The sequence below is a fragment of the Artemia franciscana genome, chromosome 12 (genome assembly GCF_032884065.1).
Source record: "Artemia franciscana chromosome 12, ASM3288406v1, whole genome shotgun sequence".
Lineage (NCBI taxonomy): Eukaryota > Metazoa > Arthropoda > Branchiopoda > Anostraca > Artemiidae > Artemia > Artemia franciscana.
Genome location: NC_088874.1, coordinates 18,147,518 through 18,166,919, shown reverse-complemented (window position 1 = coordinate 18,166,919; position 19,402 = coordinate 18,147,518). Strand labels below are relative to the sequence as shown.

Here is a 19,402-nt window from a genome sequence, read left to right as displayed (position 1 = left end):
TCATCAGATTCAGCGTATCAGAGAACCCTATTATACAAGTTTCAAGCTCCTATCTACAAAAATGTGGAATTTCGCATTTTTTGCCAGAAGACAAATCACTGGTGCGTGTTTATTTGTTTGTTTTTTTCCCAGGGGTCATCGTATCGACCAAGTGGTCCTAGAATTTCGCAAGAGGGCTCATCCTAACGGAAATGAAAAGTTCTAGTGTCCTTTTTAAGTGACAAAAAAATTGGAGGGCACCTAGGCCCCTCCCACGCTCATTTTTTGTTTCCAAAGTCAACGGATCAAAATTTTGAGATAGCCATTTTGTTCCGCATAGTCAAAAACCATAATAACTATGTCTTTGGGAATGACTTACTCCCCCACAGTCCCTGGGGGAGGGGCTGCAAGTTACAAACTTCGACCAGTGTTTACATATAATAATGGTTACTGGGAAGTGTACAGCGTTTTCAGGGGATTTTTTTTTTGTTTTGGGGGTGGGGTTGAGGGGAGAGAGCTATGTGGGAGGATCTTTCCTTGGAAAAATATGTCATGGGGTAACAGAAATTCAATGAAAAGGGCGCAGGATTTTCTAAAATTACTATAAAAAAAAAACAATGAAAAAATAAACATGGAAAAGTTTTTGCTCAATTGAAAGTAAGGAGTAACATTGAAACTTAAAACGAACAGAGATTATTACGCATATGAGGGGTTCTAAAAATACTTTAGCATAAAGAGCGAGGTATTTATGAAGAGATAAATTCAACTATTTGTTCTACGACCTTTCGGATTCAGGGGTCGTTCTTATAGAATTGGGACAAAACTTACGATTTAGTGCAAAGAGCGAGGTATTAACGAGGGTACAAACCCCCTCATATACATAATAAAAATTTAAGAACATACAAGTTTGTTACGTAAGCTAATTCTTAATTTACGTATATTTTTTACTAATAAAAACATTCGTTAAAAATTAAAATTTATAGTTGCCTTTTTATGTAACCGAAAAATTGCACGGCAACTAGGCTTTCCCCACCCCTTATTTCTCAAAATTGTCTAATCAAAACTAAGAGAAAGCCATTTATCCAAAAAAGGAATTAATATGCAAATTTCATTTTAATATTTTATGTGTGGAGATCCAAAATCAAACATGCATTAATTCAAAAACGTTCAGGAATTACATAAAAAAAACTAGTTTTTTTTAACTGAAAGTAAGGAGCGACATTAAAACTTAAAACGAATAGAAATTACTCCGTATATGAAATGGGTTGTCCCCTCCGCAATCCCTTGCTCTTTACGCTAAAGTTTGACTCTTTGCCACAATTCTGCTTTTTAAAACAATTAAAAACTTTAGCGTAAAGAGCAAGGAATTGCGGAGGGGACAACCCATTTCATATACGGAGTAATTTTTGTTCGTTTTAAGTTTTAATGTCGCTCCTTACTTTCAGTTGAAAAAACTAGTTTTTTTATGTAATTTTAATCTTTTTCATACTTTTGGTCTCTTGCTATTAAATAAACAGTAGTATTTGCTTCCCTCCGTATCTGTGTTTTCATGATACCTGTCAATGTACACAATGAAACCCGGCAATTGAAGTATCTTATCTTTCAACCAAGTGTATATCACAGTACTGGAGCAATTGTGCTTTTTCTGAATCGTTCGTTTGGGGGAAGAGGAAGAAAAAAATTACAACGTCTTGCAAATATTTTATAGAATTTAAATTAAACCCAGTTTGGAGGCCTTAACTAGGGTAAACTTTTAATAATAGAAGCCGTAATGTATGTAAAAGCTAGCGGATACTGGCTTTTATTTACATTCTAGCAGGAAGGGGCGTCGCAATGATAGGGGTGGCAGCACTCCAAACTTTTTAAGATTTGTTAAAATTAGAACCAAATATCCAAAGCTATACTGAATCCAAGAAAAACCAGATTAGTTACAGCATAATCTCAGAGAGTCCAAAATTTTGACTCGATGTCGATGCCAATCTTAAGATCCAGTAGAAAAGGTTCAGAAGTAAGTAGTATAATTTATAATTCTGTGAAGGAAGTCTTTTTGTGATGTGTCAAGCTAATAAACATAGTTAAAGCCGAATCAAAGTCTATAATTGTTCCGCAAGTTTGAAAAAAAGTTGATGATTTGGTTGAATTTTGCACAAGATTTTGATCTTATTCGTCTATTCATTTCAAAATCCCATTGGGTTCTTCGGAACGACATGGTAAAATGCAAAATTCTTTAACTTTGCTTTTTCGTAGTTTCGCCAAATCGGCTCAATTTAAACTAAGAAATTAAGATCTGTTTCTGACCCAAGATAAGTTATTCGCTTAATAAATTTACTGCGCTAGCATTGTTTCAAATTATTTTATTTTCAGGTTTTTTCTCCAAGGCTGAAAAGTAAGCAATAAACAAAATCAGCAAAACATGACCTTGGTTGCAAGAGTTCAAGAATATATTTTCAACTCACGTCTCCTTAGAAGTATTCTTAACTTTGATCTGTTGATCCAAGTCTAAGTTTTCATCTTTGTTTTAAAACAAATATAGTGATTGAACGCATTATCCCCCTAGTTTTCAAAACAAATCCCCCCGGGTTTTCGAACATTATCCCCCCGACAAAATTCGTAACAAATCAAAAGTGTTGAGGCTTTTTCAGTGCTATCATAGATCCAAAGCAGTCAAACTCTTTGATCAGTACATGACATTGAGAGGCTGTTTTATGATGGAAGAAAAATTCCACTAGAAAACTTACTTTGTACTCCTTTAAATTCCAAATACTTTGCCACTTTGTGGAATATTGAGTAACTTGAAAGATGTAAGTTGACAATCCTTAATCTCAAGCCTAAAATAAGAACAAAGACAACAAATTTACAATAAAATACGCTGTAAACTGAAGCACAGGGATGGAATAACCGAGAGAATGGCAAATTATGGCTCATGGCGTGAAATAGATCTTAAGTGAATAATCTCAATAAATGTTTAAAACGAAATAACATCTGTTTAGTGGAATTTTTTTTTTGTTTTGAGCTACTTCAAATAAATTTTCAAACTAAGCTGCAAAAAAAAATCAAGAGGACGACTCAAAGCCGTACCTAGGGTTAGTGGTACCCGGGGAAAAATTAATTGCAGCACATCCTTCCGATTCAAATATTACCAAAAAACAAATCAAAGTGGAAAATTTGATGAAATTGGACAATATCCCATTTGTGGTGCCCCCTCAACTGTGGTACCTAGGGAGGTTGACCCGACAACCTCCCTAGGAATGAATTTGTGACTAGTACAGGCAAGAGAATAAGTTCTCTAAGAAAATCTGGATAAATATTTGGGCAGTCTAGCCCCCTCCCCTTTTAAATACAGTACTGCCTACTATTTCTGTAAGCTCTTATTCCCATTTTCTGGTTAGAAATCAGTATTGATAGACTTTTACAAAGTTACTTAGCACACTGGCGTACGTAGCAAACCTAATCAACAAATAACTGCATAACGTAAATATAGACAAACCGGCGGTGCGCCACCGCACCAGTGCTACCTACAGCACGCCGTCGCATCGCCGTAATTTTTAATCCGGCCGGCGCGTCTTTCAGGGGTGGTGTACCACCGATAAATCGGTGCGGTGCCGGAGTAATGAACGTGTTTTATTTCTCTGTACATGGTTCCACCATACAGCTCCTTATACCTTATAATCTTGTTACCATTATTCTCTTAATAGTAGCACACTCTCACAAGAAATGCTCTTGGTGTGCTATTGATTGATTTTGTTGGTGCCTTTCTAGTATTCCTACTGATGACATTCACAGGGCATGTGACCAAAATATCCAGTATATTTTGTGATTATTTTTGTCACTGTCTGATAAAAGTATTTATCCTTATTTGAACTTTTATTTATCGTCATGGAAAGGTCTTCGAAATCAACTATTTCTAAAAATGCATTATTACTACTGAGGACTATTGCATATATTTTTTAGAATAATAATTTTTAAATTCTCTTGTTTAAAGCAATCATTGCAATAGCGGAAGAATTAAGCTTTGATCTTCTTCGCTTTGTTTTTCAATTTTATTATCACCTCGTAATTTTGCTCACTTGTGTTGGGTCGCCGGAAAAACTGCTGTAAATTTGCGCAATCGTAATAATTGCCGCTTTTTAAATTTAAAAAACGTGACATACTGTTTAAAATTAGAATTTAAAGAAAATGTGAGTCCCTCGGGGTTTTTCACTTTCTCAGGAAATTTTGTGCACGGAAAATGAAACTTTCATAGTCAAAATTAGGGTGATTTTGGTGTAAGGCTTTCATCTGAGCTAAAAACTACAATTATTTCATTCATCATCTTTGGTAGGCTAATCTGGTAAATTTATAGTTTACAACATAATTTAACTAGGATAAAAGTGAACACGTTACCTGATGCCTTGGTAAATTTGCATTTTAGCCTATACCATAATTTAGAGTAAGATATCCAGTAGCTAGCCAGCTAATCTTCTCTTTAACAGCTAAGTCATAATAATATCTTTATCATACCACATACAAACTGATTTATTTCATCACTGGATGTGTCACAATGTTTTTAACAATTATGTAATTAGGCCTAGCTTGAATAGTTTAACCATATACAACACTTACAATTTCAAACAGGCTAGATAACAGTGGTGCCTAATCTAGGCCATACATTTTAAATTTGAGTATAATCTTAGAAAATGCTGCTTAGTCTTTGACACAGGATCTTAAAATTTGAAAAACATATCTTAATGACATAAGGCAGTCAACCTTGGATAGACTTAATCTAAGATAAGTGCTTTGAAATAGGATAACTATATTTATATAAGCTTCAAGCTAGTCTCAATTCAAATTTTGAAAGAACAGATGTTTTCCAATATTATAGCCAGCCACTTCTAACTGGTGTAGTCCTAAACATTAGCCAAGTAAATCTATCTAACCTTATATAAATAATGTCCAAGATTAGGAGCCTGCTGTTTATTTATAGGAAAGATAAGTTATAATCAGAACATCTGGCCAAGATTAGATATCCCAGATATCTTGCACAATAGTCAATCAGTTACCAATCCTTAGCTAAAAGTTGAAACTTTCAACCAACATTTCTCATCTGTTTTTTCTTCCAAGTATTATCCCTCACCTCCTTTGTATGATATATCACATAAGATGGAACCAATTCTGATTACTGATACATTCATTCTAAAGGAACTTACATCCCTTAAATTGGATAAAATCTGCTGGTTCAGACAGTATTCACCCACTTATCCTATATGAATGCCATATAGTTTTATGTCAACCTCTTTCCCTGCTGTTCAAGCTATCATTAAACCTTTCTAGATACCTCTATATTGGAAAACTGCACATATCACTTGTGTATTTAAAAAAAGGTAGAAAGGACCTTGCTGAAAATTATTGAGCCCTTAGCATGACATCAGCAGTTGTTAAGGTTCTTGAAATAAGGGCAATGGCCAACAATTTTTCAGGGGGAGGGGCAGATGCCAAAATAGCAGTGGTGGCTGTGTGATGGAATACATTTCAGGATGTTTATTTCCAAAACTTTTAGGAAAAAAAACTCAAATAAAAAAAAAAAATTTAATTGCATGCAAAATGAAACAAAATACAGTAAATTTTAAGTGACAAGGATTCCTTGCAAAAGGATCAATTTATTTGATCAATAATATATTTAATTATTATGCATTTTAATCTTAAAAGAAAATCAAACCCAAACCAAAATTACAGAAAGATTTATTGCTTCTGTAGATTACAATGGAGGTAGACTTGTCTTTATGCAATTTCCTATACCTTAGAATAGTTTACAGAAGGAGTAGAGATACTCAAAAATCATCCTGCCTGCATAGATACCATCTTTTGATTTTATAATGACCATGTAAAATGTACCTCTTTCATAAAAAGGGGAAACACCCCCAAAAAAGCAAGTGATCTTATGGAAAATCTCCTTATTAGATACATCATATCAGAGAACTCTAACATAGAGGTTTCAAGCTTCAAAATGTGGAATTTTGCATTTTTTTCAGAAGAAACATTGTTGATGTGTGTTTATTTGTTTTTTTTCCCCAAGGGTGATTGTTTTAAACTAAAGGTTCAAGATAATAGGGAGGGAGTTCATTTAAATGGAAATTTAAAGCTCTTTTTTAAGTGACCATACAGATTGGGCCTGGAGAAAGTCTTGTTTTCTGCAATTTTTGGACACCAAACTGCAACTTTACCCTGAAGAGGACACATTTGCCATCGATTTGAAATTTTGAGAAGCTAATTGATTCAAAAGTGCCAATAGCTATATTTTAGGCTTTCCAGTTACAAAAGAAGTTGTGCCACATGGTTGCAGTACTTAATTCAACCCAGTTGATTTGCTTTATTTGTGATGAAATTAGGCAACAGTTGATGATTTGTAATTGCATATGAGCTATAATTAGGGGGGGGGGGGGGTGTGAGTCATTGTTCAGGTGGGGATAGGGTAGATTCCTAAAAAAGTACATTTTAATGGACAAATTGTATACTCTTCATGATGCTTCAGATAAATGTTGAAAGAGGTAGGGGAGTAGGAATTAATTAAAATTTTTCTCTATTCAGCTAAAATGCTATATTCCCATTTCTATCATATTTCTTATTTCTATCCCATTTCATACCAAGAAATTTCTTTATTTCTGAAGTACTTCAAACTTGAAGCATATGAAGTACTTCAATGTATTTAAACAAATATATTAAATATATTTATTGATATGAAAATCCTATTGTAGAGGTTATGATGGCTTCAGTTTTGTATAAGGTCAAAAGTCTCACAGAATTCTGTCTATACAACCAATAATACTCCTTTTCATCCAACAGAAATTCTTTAGTATTAATATAAACAAGGACTTTTTACCTAAATTACTATTCATTGCAAATTTTTTAATTATATTCGAATTTTATCCAAAATTGAAATACAAATTTAAGCATAGATCAGTACTAATCAATGTAAATTTTTGATTTACATTTAATAGCAATTAACCAGGGATATAAGGGACCAGTACCTCAAATTATATCTTGGTTAGGCCTGGGTATGGTTTGTAAAATAATCAGGAATTAAATAAAAAAGAGCATTTCAACTGAAAGCAAGGAACAGATTTGAAACCTACTTTAACATATCATCCTTTATATGAAGGGGGCTGTCTCCTCCTTAGCTCCTTACTCTTTACTGTGAATTTTTTTTCCAAATTTTTAAAGAAAACTTGCAATTAGAAAAAAAGATTTTTCAAGGCAAAAAAAGTTTTGTTTAATGAGCAACATTTTTAGAAGGGGACAGTCTATTAAAATAATCAACTCTGATGTTGTTAAAAACCTTGAAGCAAATCATGTTCTACACAGTTCACAATATGGCTTTCGTTCAGGAAGATCTGCTAACACCAATCTCCTTGAACTGTATGATCACATAACCAAGTTGCTTGATATGGGGATGCCTGCTGACATGATTCTGCTTGACTTTTCTAAAGCTTTTGACAAAGTTTGTCACAAGCAACTTGCAATTAAATTACGTGCAGTCAAGCTTGAAGAGAAATCCCTGCTCTGGATCCTTGATTTTCTTTGTTTTTGATCTCAGTGTGTTCAGTTATTTGCCAACTCTGGTAATTGTATTCTTTCTTCCTCTACACATGTTCTGAGTAGAGTTCCTCAGGGAAGTGTTTTGGGTCCTACACTATTTATTATCTTCATTAATGATGCTCCTTCTATTATCAGCAGTAAACCAACTCTTAATACAGACAAGCTGAAGCTTCTTGGGTTACCCTTGTCATGTGAAAATCATGCCCTTCTATAAAATAATCTTCAACTGTCCAGTCCATGGGCTGAGGCCTGACTTCTTGAATTTAATGTTGCCAAGTCTATATAAGGGATTTGTGCATCCTAAGCTTGAAGTTGGAATGTCTCTTGCCTCCTCATATCATAGGCATTACAATAGTGCTGCCTAAGTAAAGAGCAATGTGGGCACAGTGTATTATTATTATTTTTTTTTTGGTTTTTGACTAGGATACTTCATATCAAAGGAGTTGTCGTAGAAACTTTGAAAAGGGTTTCTTCAACGTAGTTGGAAGGTCCAGAAGTTATGTCTTTGTGGATGACCCCCCCCCCCAAGAGCCATCAGGGCAAGGGTTGTAAATTATGCCCTGGGGGCATATAAGGTTTATATAGAAAGGGTAATTGTATAAACTTCGGAGAGAAATCATTAGATTGCTAATCAGAAGTTTTAGTGCCCTTTTTGAGATTCAGAGTGATAGGAGGGTGGATACCCCCCCACACCTTGTATTTTCTGGAAGTGCATCTGATAGAAATTTTGAGATGGCTATTTGTTGTCATAGAAACTTCAGAAAAGGCTCATTTAATTGAAAATTGAAAGGGCTAATGCCCTTTTTAATAGTCAAAAGTGATTGGAAGGCAACTAACTTGCCATTTTGTTCAGCGTGGTTGAAAGGTCTGGAAATTCTGTCTTTGAGGGTGACACCCCCCCCTCCCTCCCAGAGCCCTCGGGGCCTGGGTTGTAAGTTAGGCCCTGGCAGCATATAAGGTATATATAGAAAGAGTGATCGTATAAACTTTGGAGGAGGCTTATTGGATTATTAATCAGAAGCACTAGTGCCCTTTTTAAGATTCAAAGTGTTCAGAGGGTGGATACCTTCCCCCTCCCCACACTTCGTATTTTCCCGAAATGCATCTGACAGAAATTTTGAGATGGCCCTTTGTTGTTGTAGAAACTTCTAAAATAGCTTATTCAATTTGAAATTGAAAGGGCTGATGCCCTTTTAACCCCCCACAGTCCTCAGGGCAAGGGTTATGCATAGAAAGGGCGATTGTATAAACTTCAGAGTTGGCTCATTGGATTGATAATTAGAAATTCTAGCGCCCTTTTTAAGATTCAGAGTGATTAGAGGGTTGATACCTCCCTCCCCACACCTTGTGTTTTCCTTAAATGATCTGATAGAAATTATGAGGTGGCAATTTGTTGTTGTAGAAACTTAGAAAGGAGCTCATTCGATTTGAAATTGAAAGGGCTGCTGGCCTTTATGATATTCGAAAGTGATTGGAGGGTAACTACCCCCCCCTCCAAGCCCACCATTTCCCCAAAGACATCCAATCAAAATTTTTAGATAGCCGTTTTGTTCAACGTAGTTGAAAGGTCCAGAAATTACCTATTTAAGAATGACAGCCCCCATACAGCCCTCAGGGCAAGGGTTTTAAGTTATGTCCTTGGGGCATATATGGTTTATATAGAAAGGGAGATTGTATAAACTTTGGAGAGGGCTCATTGAATTGATAATTAGAACTTTTAGTGCCATTTCTTATTCAGAGTTACGGGAGGGTGGATGCCCCCCCCCGCACACACCTCGTATTTTCCCAAAATGCATATGATAGAAATTTTGAGATGGCTATTTGTTGCTGTAGAAACTGCAAAAAGGCTCATATGATCAGAATTTGAAAGGATTATGTTGAATTGTGCACACACCTCGTATTTTCCCAAAATGCATATGATAGAAATTTTGAGACGGCTATTTGTTGCTCTAGAAACTGTGAAAAAGGCTCATATGATTGGAATTTGAAAGGACTAGTGCCCTTTTTAATAGTTGAAATTGATTGGAGGGCAACTAATCCCCTTCCCACGCCCACCATTTCCCCAAACACATCTAATCAAAATTTTTAGATAGCAATTTTGTTCAACATAATTCAAAGGTCTGGAGATTATGTCTTTGAAGATGACAACCCCCCCCCCCCACAGCCCTCAGGGCAAGGGTTGTAAGTTATGCCCTGGGGGCATTTAAGGTATATAGAGAAAGGGTGATCATATAACCTTCAGAGGGGGCTCATTGTATTTGTAATCAGACGTTATGGTGCCATTTCTAAGATTCAGAGTGATTGGAGGGTGGACACCCCCACAACACCTAGTATTTTCCCAAAATACATCTGATAGAAATTTTGAGATGGCCATTTGCTGTTGTAGAAACTTCGAAAAGAGCTCATGCGACTAGAAATTGAAAGGAATAGTGCACTTTTTAATAGTCGAAAGTGATTCGAGGGCAACTAACTTCTCCTCTCACGCCCATCATTTCCTCAAACATATCCAATCAAAATTTTGAGATAGACATTTTGTTCAACGTAATTGAAAGGTCCAGAAATTTTGTCTTTGAGGATCACAACCCCCAGTCCTCAGAGCAAGGGTTGTATGTTATGCTATGGGGGATAAGGTTTCACAGGCAGCGCAATAGCGCTGACTAAGTAAAGAGCTCTGTGGGCACAATGATTTTTTTTTATCTTAGACCAGGACACTGTATATTGAAGAAGTTGTTGTAGAAATTTCGAAAAGCGCTCATTCAATTGAAAATTGGAACGGCTAGCGTCGTTTTTAATAGTTGAAAGCGATTGGAGGGCAACTAACCCGCCTCTCACGCCCACCATTCCCCCAAACACATCCAATCAAAATTTTGAGATAGCCTTTTTTCAACATAATCGAAAGGTCCAGAAATTATTTCTTTGAAGATGACAACCCCCCTACAGCCCTCAGGGCGAAGGTTGTATGGTATGCCCTAGGGCATATAAGGTTTATATAGAAAGGGTGATTGTGGGAACTTTCGACTGGGCTCATTGAGTTGGTTTTTAGAAGTTCTAGTACCTCTTTTAAGATTCAGTGATCAGAAAGTGTATACACCCCCACGCCTTGTATTTTCTCGAAATGCATCTGATAGAAATTTTGAGATAGCCATTTGTTTTTGTAGAAACTTCAAACAAGGCTCACTTGATTAAAAACTGAAGGGACTAGTGCCTCTTTTCATAGTCGAAAGTGATTGGGAGGAAACTAACCCCTCTCCCACCCAAAACATATTTCATAAAATTTTTGAGATAACCATTTTGTTCAGCATAGTTGAAAGATCAGGAAATAATGTCTTTGAGAATGAGACCCCCCATCCCTCAATACCAGGTTTGTAAGTTATGCCACAAGGGTATATAAGGTTTTTATGAAAAGGGTGGTTCTATAAACTCCAGAGGGGGCTCATTACAAATTTTGATACAAATGATACAAATTTTGATGTTGTCATTTGTTAAAAAACTGTCCAAAGATCATATAATAAGGCCTTTGGGGTGGATAGAATCCCCCAAAGCCTAGGGGTAAAGGTTGTAAGTTATGCCCCAGGGACATATAAGTTTTTTTTATGGAAGTACTGGTCGTGCGTACTTTAGAAGAAGCTCATTTAATTTGGAATGTATAGTTCTAGTTCCCTTTTAAGATTCAAACATGACGGAGAGTAACTAGCCCCCCTCCCTGACATTCTCTTTTCCTAAAACGCATTCAATTGAAATTGTGAGATAGCTATTTTATTATCAATAGTCCGAAAATCATATAACAATGTCTTTATGGAAGACTAAATCCTCAGAGCCCATGGGCAGGGATTTTAAGTTATGCCGGCAGCCCCAGGGTATAAAGTTTAAACGGGTGCTTGTATAAGCTTTGGATCAAATGGAGTTCATTTGATTAGAAGTTTGATTAGAAGGTCTATTTTGTTCAGCCTTGTCGAAAGGTCTGTTAATTGTGTCTTTAGGGATGTCAACCTCCCCACGGTCCTCAGGACAAAGTCTGCAAGCTAGGCAATTCGTTCATTGTATACACACAGTATATGTTATTGAGAAAGGCATAAATGTTTGAACTTAATGAAATAATGAAACTTAATAAGTGAAATTCAAAACGAACAGAAATTACAATAAATAGCAAAGTCAATCTCAAAACGAGCAAAAATTAACATTAGTGCGGCTGATAACCCTCATGCGTTCTCAAGACCAGAACATAATGTGCGCTTTACTGAAAACAAAATACGTTTTAAATGTTTTCAATGTTTTACTTTCATAAATGAGAAATTATCAAAATTTTAAGGAATAAATTTCAGTATATGTCGACTAAACTGACAATCCACGGTCATTTGCTTTTTTTTCTTTCAGTAAAGGGCAAATTATGTTCTGGTCTCGAGAAGACATGGGGGTTATCAGACGTGCTAATGTTAATTTTTGCTCGTTTTGAGCTTAACTCGGCTATTTATTGTCATTTCTGCTCGTTTTGAGCTTCATATATTTATTGATATTGATATGTGGTAGTTCTACGCTTGGAAGGTTATTTTACTTTATTTCCGCTCATTTTTGGCTTAATGGAGCTCTTTACTTTTCTTTGAAAAACTTGTTTTGTGGAAAAAGTTTTTAAAATTGATTTTAAAAAAGACATAAACGTTCTTGAAGATGTGCAGAGATGTGCAACCAAAGTGATACTTTCCTAGGAGGAGGAAGCAAGCCCTACCAGGATTTTGTTGGGTTTTGGTTGAGTTTGTATGCAAGTAATGCCTTAATGCCATAAACACTGATAGCTGGATGTATTCTTGACAAGTTTTGATTGTAACCACAAAGCTGTAGCTATGACAACACTGATTGGAGATGACCAATATTTTATGATACCACCAATTAATGCACATGAGATTTCCACTTTTAAAGCATTCTTTGTAAATAAAATCTATTTATAGCGCCGTTTTCATAGGTAATTAACATAATTAGCTGCGATAACGCTGCTTAAGTAAATAGCAATATTGCTTCAATGCATTCTTTATTTTTTTCTTTTCCCTCCTAGGCCACTTCTTCTGAATGGAGTTATTGTAGAAACTTCAGAGGGGGCTCACTAGATGTAAGAATTTCTAGTGTCCTTTTTAGAGTTGCGAGTATTTGGAATGCAAACAGCCCCCCTCCCATGCTCTTTTTTGCTGTCCGCTCCCTTCTTAACCCTCAAAGATATCCAATCAAGATTTTAGATAGTCTTTTTTTTATTCAAAATAGTCGAAATGTTAAATAACTATGCTTGTGGGGATGGGATAATCTTTACAACATCTGGAGCAAGGGCTACAAATTATGCAAGTTACCCATTGTTTGTATATAGATTTTATTGTTGGGAAAAGAGGAGTACGAGCATATATTTGATCCAATGTAACCAAAAAGCCTAAGGGTGAAAAGGTGAAGCTTTCAGGGCGTATTGAGGAGGATTTCGAACTAAATCAAAAGACATTATACACATCCAGGTTGCCAAAAGGGCGCATCTGCAGTGTCATAGGAACATCTAAGAGTATTAAGTTGAAACTGTCATGGCATGTTAAGGAGGTTTGAACTAAATCAGAAAATTGGCTAAAAGCATTTAAGTTGAAGTTTTCAGGGAATATTGAGGGGATGTTGAACACATTCAAATGCACTGTATGTAGCCTGGTTGTCAGAACGGTGTATTTAGAATGTCTCAGAAACGACTAAGGGTGTTGAGTTGAAACTTTCATGAAATGTTAAAGGGGATGTTGAACTAAATCAAAGGAACTAACGTGCATCGATGCTGTCAAAAGAATGTATCTGCAATATTTCAGGTACAGCAAAGGGTATTAAGTTGACATTTTCAAGAAATATTAAAGGAGATATTGAGTCAAAGCAAAGAACACTATGTGTGTCCTGGTTGTCAAAAGAGTGTATGTGCAATATCTCAAGAACTACGTTATTGTGAGGGGATGAACAATGAAGCTTTGAATAGATTGAGATGGAGGAGAAGCATATGCAGCAGTGTTGGCCTCTTGCGACTTAAGGCTCATGTAAGATTTTAGCAGTAGTAGATTAAGGCTATTAAGTTGATACTTTCAGGGATTTTTGAGGGGGATGTTCAAAAGAATCGAAACCCACAATTTGTATTCAGGTTTTTAAAATAAAATATCTGTAATATCTCAGAAACACCTAATGGTGTTTGAATTAAATCCAAAGACACTGTGTGCATCCAAGTTGTCAAAATTGCGTATCTACAGTTTCTCAAGAGAAATTTCTCAATTTCAACTTAGTATATTAAGTTGAAACTTTCAGCGAATGTTGAACTAAATCCAAATCTCACTATGTGCATTTAGATCATCAAACCCTACTGTCTTAGGAATGGTTAAGAGTATTAAGCTAAAACTTCCAGGAAATTTTGAACTAAATTGAAGACATCATTTGCCAAAGGGTTGTCAAAAGGAAGTCCCTAATGTTCCAGGAACGCCAAAGGGCATAAATTAATATCTTAGGTAACCCAATTTAAGCTTTCAAGGAATATTGGAGGTAATTCTGGGTGGGTGGGGGGTTTGTTAAGGTACGTTTATCAAGTACAGTAAGTTATTGAAGAAAATTGTGGCCATATCGATTTTTTGTGCAAAATAAAATTTTTTATGCTAATGTGCTTGAAATTTCAGGCTATGGAAACGTTTCAATTAAATTTTCAGAACCAAGGGATTCTCAAAAGGAAACAAATCTGATTACATTGACACTCGCAGTTTTATGTTTTTTTCGTTGTTGTTTTTTTTTTTACTAAGAAGCAGTTAAAACAATTCATAATACATAAGATGAATTAAATTGATTTAGATCTGGTTTAATTTGTTTAAGAGTTGTTGTAATGCAGCTCTTTAGTTTCCTTCGAAAAAACTAGGTTTTTTGGAAAAAGTTTGTTTAATTAATCTGAGGAAGAGGCAAAATTCACTTAAGACTAATTAAGTTACATAATGGATTTTGTCTGAAAGATTAAATAAAAAAAACAGTTTTTTTTAACTGAAAGTTAGGAGCGACATTAAAACTTAAAACGAACAGAAATTACTCCGTATATGAAATGGGTTGTCCCCTCCACAATCCCTCGCTCTTTACGCTAAAGCTTTTAATTGTTTTAAAAAGTAGAATTGTGGCAAAGTGTCAAACTTTAGCGTAAAGAGCGAGGGATTGTGGAGGAGACAACCCATTTCATATACGGAGTAATTTCTATCCGTTTTAAGTTTTAATGTCGCTCCTTACTTTCAGTTAAAAAAACTGTTTTTTTTATATTTAATTTCTGAACGTTTTTGAATTAATGCATGTTTGATTTTGGCTCTCCGCACATAAATTATTAAAATGAAATTTGTATATTAATTCTTTTTATGGCTAAATGGCTTTCTCTTAGTTTTGATCAGACGATTTTGAGAAATAAGGGGTGGGGAAGGAGGCCTAGTTGCCCTCCAATTTTTCAGTTACTTAAAAAGGCAACTAGAACTTTTAATTTTTAACGAACGTTTTTATTAGTAAAAAATATGCGTAACTTAAGAATTAAATTACGTAACAAACTTGTATATTCTTATATTTTTATTATGTTTACGGGGGGGTTTGTACCCTCGTTAATACCTCGCTCTTTACATTAAATCGTAAGTTTTGTCCCAATTCTTTAAGAATGACCCCTGAATCAAAGAGGCCGTAGAATAAATAGTTGAAATTACTAAACATATTTTAGCATAAAGAGCGAGGTATTTATCTCCTCCTAAATACCTCGCTCGTTATGCTAACGTATTTTTAGAACCCCTCATATGCGTAATAATCTCTTCGTTTTAAGTTTCGATGCTACTCCTTACTTTCAATTGAAAAAAAAAAAAACGTTTTCATGTTTATTTTTTCATTTTTTTTTTATAGTAATGCTAGAGAATCCTGCGCCCTTTTAATTGAGTTTTTTCCCCATGACATATTCCTCCAAGGAAAGATCCTCCTGTACACTCCGTCTGTAATCCGTCTGTACACTTCCCAATAACCATTACTATATCTAAACACTGGTCAAAGTTTGCAACTTGCAGTCCCTCCCCCAGGGATTGTGGGGGAGTAAGTCATTCCCAAAGACATAGTTATTAAGGTTTTCGACTATGCGGAACAAAATGGCTATCTCAAAATTTTGATCTGTTGACTTCGGGAAAAAAATGAGCATTGGAGGGGGCCTAGGTGCCCTCCAATTTTTTTGGTCACTTAAAAAGGGCACTAGAAATTTTCATTTCCGTTAGAATGAGCCCTCTTGCGACATTCTAGGACCACTTGGTCGATACGATAACCCCTGGGAAAAAACAAAAAACAAATAAACACGCACCCGTGATCTGTCTTTTGGCAAAAAATACGAAATTCCACAGTTTTGTAGATAGGAGCTTGAAATTTTGGCTGTAGGGTTCTCTGATGCGCCGAATGCGATGGTGTGGTTTTCGTTAAGATTCTATGACTTTTAGGGGGTGTTTCCCCCTATTTTCCAAAATAAGGCAAATTTTCTCAGGCTCGCAACTTTTGATAACAAACACTAAATTTGACAAAACTTATATATTTAGAATCAGCATGAAAATTCGATTCTTTTGATGTATCTTTTAGCATCAAAATTCCGTTTTTTAGAGTTTCGTTTACTATTGAGCCGGGTCGCTCCTTACTACAGTTCGTTACCACAAACTGTTTGATAATGATTACTGCCAAAACTTATGCAAAGTGATTTTCGAGTCTACAAAGGTTCAACTCGGTTTTACTTCTTTCTGAAAATTTTGAGTTTTTCCATCTGTTAGACGTGCATATGAAGATCAGGCTAAAGCAGCAAAATTTGACAATTGAAACGAGGCTGTGATTTTCTATGACATAATTGTTTAACTATAATGCAAGAAGGTAAAATGTCTTTCATGTAAAGATGTTTTGTGTTGACATGATTTTGTGGCAAAAGAAATAACGGAGAGCAACTAGCCCTCCGTCATGGAATTTATAGAATTTATTCTTTCCTTATGGAATTTATTCTTTTCTTATAGCTAAATTTTTTTTATAGCCAATTCAAATGTCTGCTTGTGATAAAGTACTTCTGGCTTTTGACTTTGATCATACAATCATCGAAGTAAATAGTGACTACCATGTGAGAAAATTAGCACCAGGTGGGGTAATACCTCATGAAATTGTGGCCCTTCATTCAGACGAAGGATGGACTAAATGTATGGCTGAAATATTCCGTTACTTGCATGAAAATTCAGTCAAACCAAAGGATATCCTTGATTGTATGTCTGAAGTTGAATTTACAAGTGGAATGGTTGAATTATTTGAAAATTTAAACATGGAAAAAGTGGACATCATCATTATATCCGATGCGAACTCAGTTTTTATTGACCACATATTAGAAACAAATGGGAGAAAAAATTTATTTCATTCCGTTTTTACAAATCCAGCTTTCTTTGATGAAAATGGAAGGCTGTCTTTAGAAGGATATCATGTACAGGATCATTGTACGCTCAGTACTAAGAATTTATGTAAGGGACAGATATTGGAGGATTTTATAACTGCAAGGCGTCTCGATGGTATAAAATACTCGTTGGTTGGTTACATAGGAGATGGAATGAACGATTTTTGTCCTGGATTAAAGTTGTCAGAGGTGGATCTGTTCTTCCCCAGACAAGGCTTTTCTCTTGTCAAATACATCCAAAAGATGGAGACTGAACAGGGGCTGAAAGTTCGTGCTGAGCTTTGTCTATGGAATACAGGTCTAGATATTTTGGAAAAAATAAAAGAAAAGCGACCTGATGTAATCAAATCATAGGTGAACTCATTCGATGGCTTAGTATTGATAGAGGCACATATAACTAGGAAATGTTTGAGATAATGCCTTTCTGAACAGTTCTATAAAAATGAATTATATATACTGTATTTGATTGTCAGGCTCCTATAGCAGAAGGAAGTCAACTTCACAGTAGTCTTAGTGAATATTTTTTATGTCGACTGAATGTACGGCCTGGAGTGAGTGACCAATGACCATAAACACATAATGAAGACGTGACATCATGGAACAGGATATACAAAAAATATTTATTGAGGAAGCATAGAAGACCTTATTGTTTCAGTAGCCCTTAATGTTTTACTATCAAAAACCTTGTTGTTGCTGTTTTCAAGCTTTCAATTTTCATGAGTTTTAAAATAACGCATTCATAAGGAATTAGCTATAATTGACTGCCAAATTTTTATTTCTTAAAATATATAAGATACAATATGTCTTTTTTAAAGTAAACATAACCGTTGCTTTCAGATTACTTGTGGTAATATCATAAAATTTACTGAAATTCAATTTTGAAGCACTTTTGAAGCACAGTACTGCTACTCTTCATTTCTTGGAGAAATAAAGTTTTGGTGTTTCAATTTAATATTGGTTACTGTTGGTTTTTTTTAATAGCAAGAAAGGGGATGTCCTTATCAGTTAATAAATTATTTTAATTTTGTACTTGTTTATATATTGTAGCCGACATTTTTCTTGATGTTGCAGTATATTTGTTTCTGTAATAATCAATTCGTGTGGGTTGTGTCGATGTACTGTGCAATGGCTTTTATTTTCTGTTTGAACAGCCTTGTGTTAAATATATTTTCAAGTTATGTTGTCAGTCCGGCGATGATTTAGTTTGGCTTGTATAAGTTAATTGAAGACGACTGACTTAATGCAAGCGAGGATGCTTTCCTTTATTTTTTTTTTTTTATTGTGATTTTGTCAAGACCTTTTGAAATTAAATTTATTTTTAATGCAAGAAGCAAAGGCTTACATTTTTAGCAGTAAAGTTTGTACTGGCTATGTAACCTCAATATGTATTTCCATTTTGCTGTAAAGGGTAGTAATGAATGAAGCATCTGCAATGAAAACCTTACCTATTTACGGAGAAGCTTTTAGACGTCCAAAGTTAATCCATGTTTGTAATCATGCTTGTGTGCAGGGATAGCCCTGCTATGCGATCGCTGTGAAAGACTCTTCCTAAAAAAATTCAGAAAATGTTTTGTCTACTTGTTTTCACAATCCTCTTGAGAAAAATTACATCCCCTCCTCGTAAGGCTTGAACAGTATACACATAAATGTATAATTACACCTTTGGATGTTTGGGTTCTATTTTATATATTATGATATTGGTAAATTGACTTATACTTTTAATTATTTTTCCAAAATTTTGGGTCAACCGTTGGCAAAAAAGGTGGGACTCACTTGTGAATGCTATCACTACTATTACTGACAAATCACTGCAGGAACAAGCCGTCTGAGGCCAACGCAGCTACACACGCTTGTTTTCCATCCTAATCTATTTAAAGTCCCCTCTTTACACTCTTCCAAGAAGTATCAGTTTCCCTTAAATCCTTCCTTATGAGCTCCGCCCTCACAATTCGGGAACGATCCTCTTTTCCTTTGGCTCTAGATGGTTGGCCGAAAAGAACGATCTTTGGCTATCTGTCATGTCTCATCTGCAAAACATGTTCTTCCCATCTCAACCCTTCTCTCATTAGAGCCGTAGAAAGTGGGATAGAACACGTTTTTCATAGAGCTCACTGTTTGAAAGACGGCCAGTCAGACGGTCCCCAAAACAACCCGTAGTCAATTTATCTGGAAAATATCTATCAAATACTCCCACGTTTCAAAACCGTACTTAATTGCCGTCATTACTGTAGCTTCCAATATTCTAATCTGTGTTTGCAGTCTTACACTCCTATTCTTCTAAACTTTTTCTTTGTGAAAACAAACTGGGCCTTGGCTATTCTGCTTGGAACATCTTCACTGCATCTTGTAACTTTACCATTAAGACTCCCTAGGTAAATGAAGCTATCCACTTGATTGTCCTCG

The 19,402-nt window shown here is 35.4% G+C and overlaps 1 protein-coding gene across 3 annotated transcripts; it reads left to right on the top strand.

The window, feature by feature from the left end:
• Nucleotides 1-4,099: 4,099 nt before the first annotated feature.
• Nucleotides 4,100-18,334, top strand: LOC136033790 (pyridoxal phosphate phosphatase PHOSPHO2-like). 3 transcript variants are annotated; one of them, XM_065714693.1, is made up of 2 exons: nucleotides 4,100-4,157; nucleotides 16,595-18,334. In XM_065714693.1, the coding sequence occupies exon 2, from the start codon at nucleotides 16,604-16,606 to the stop codon at nucleotides 17,351-17,353; it is 750 nt and encodes a 249-aa protein (XP_065570765.1). In that variant the 5' UTR covers nucleotides 4,100-4,157; nucleotides 16,595-16,603; the 3' UTR covers nucleotides 17,354-18,334. The 3 variants fall into 3 exon arrangements, with proteins under 3 accessions (XP_065570765.1, XP_065570766.1, XP_065570764.1); XM_065714694.1 differs by lacking the exon at nucleotides 4,100-4,157 and adding an exon at nucleotides 4,180-4,296; XM_065714692.1 differs by lacking the exon at nucleotides 4,100-4,157 and adding an exon at nucleotides 13,371-13,589.
• The last annotated feature ends 1,068 nt before the right edge of the window (nucleotides 18,335-19,402 follow it).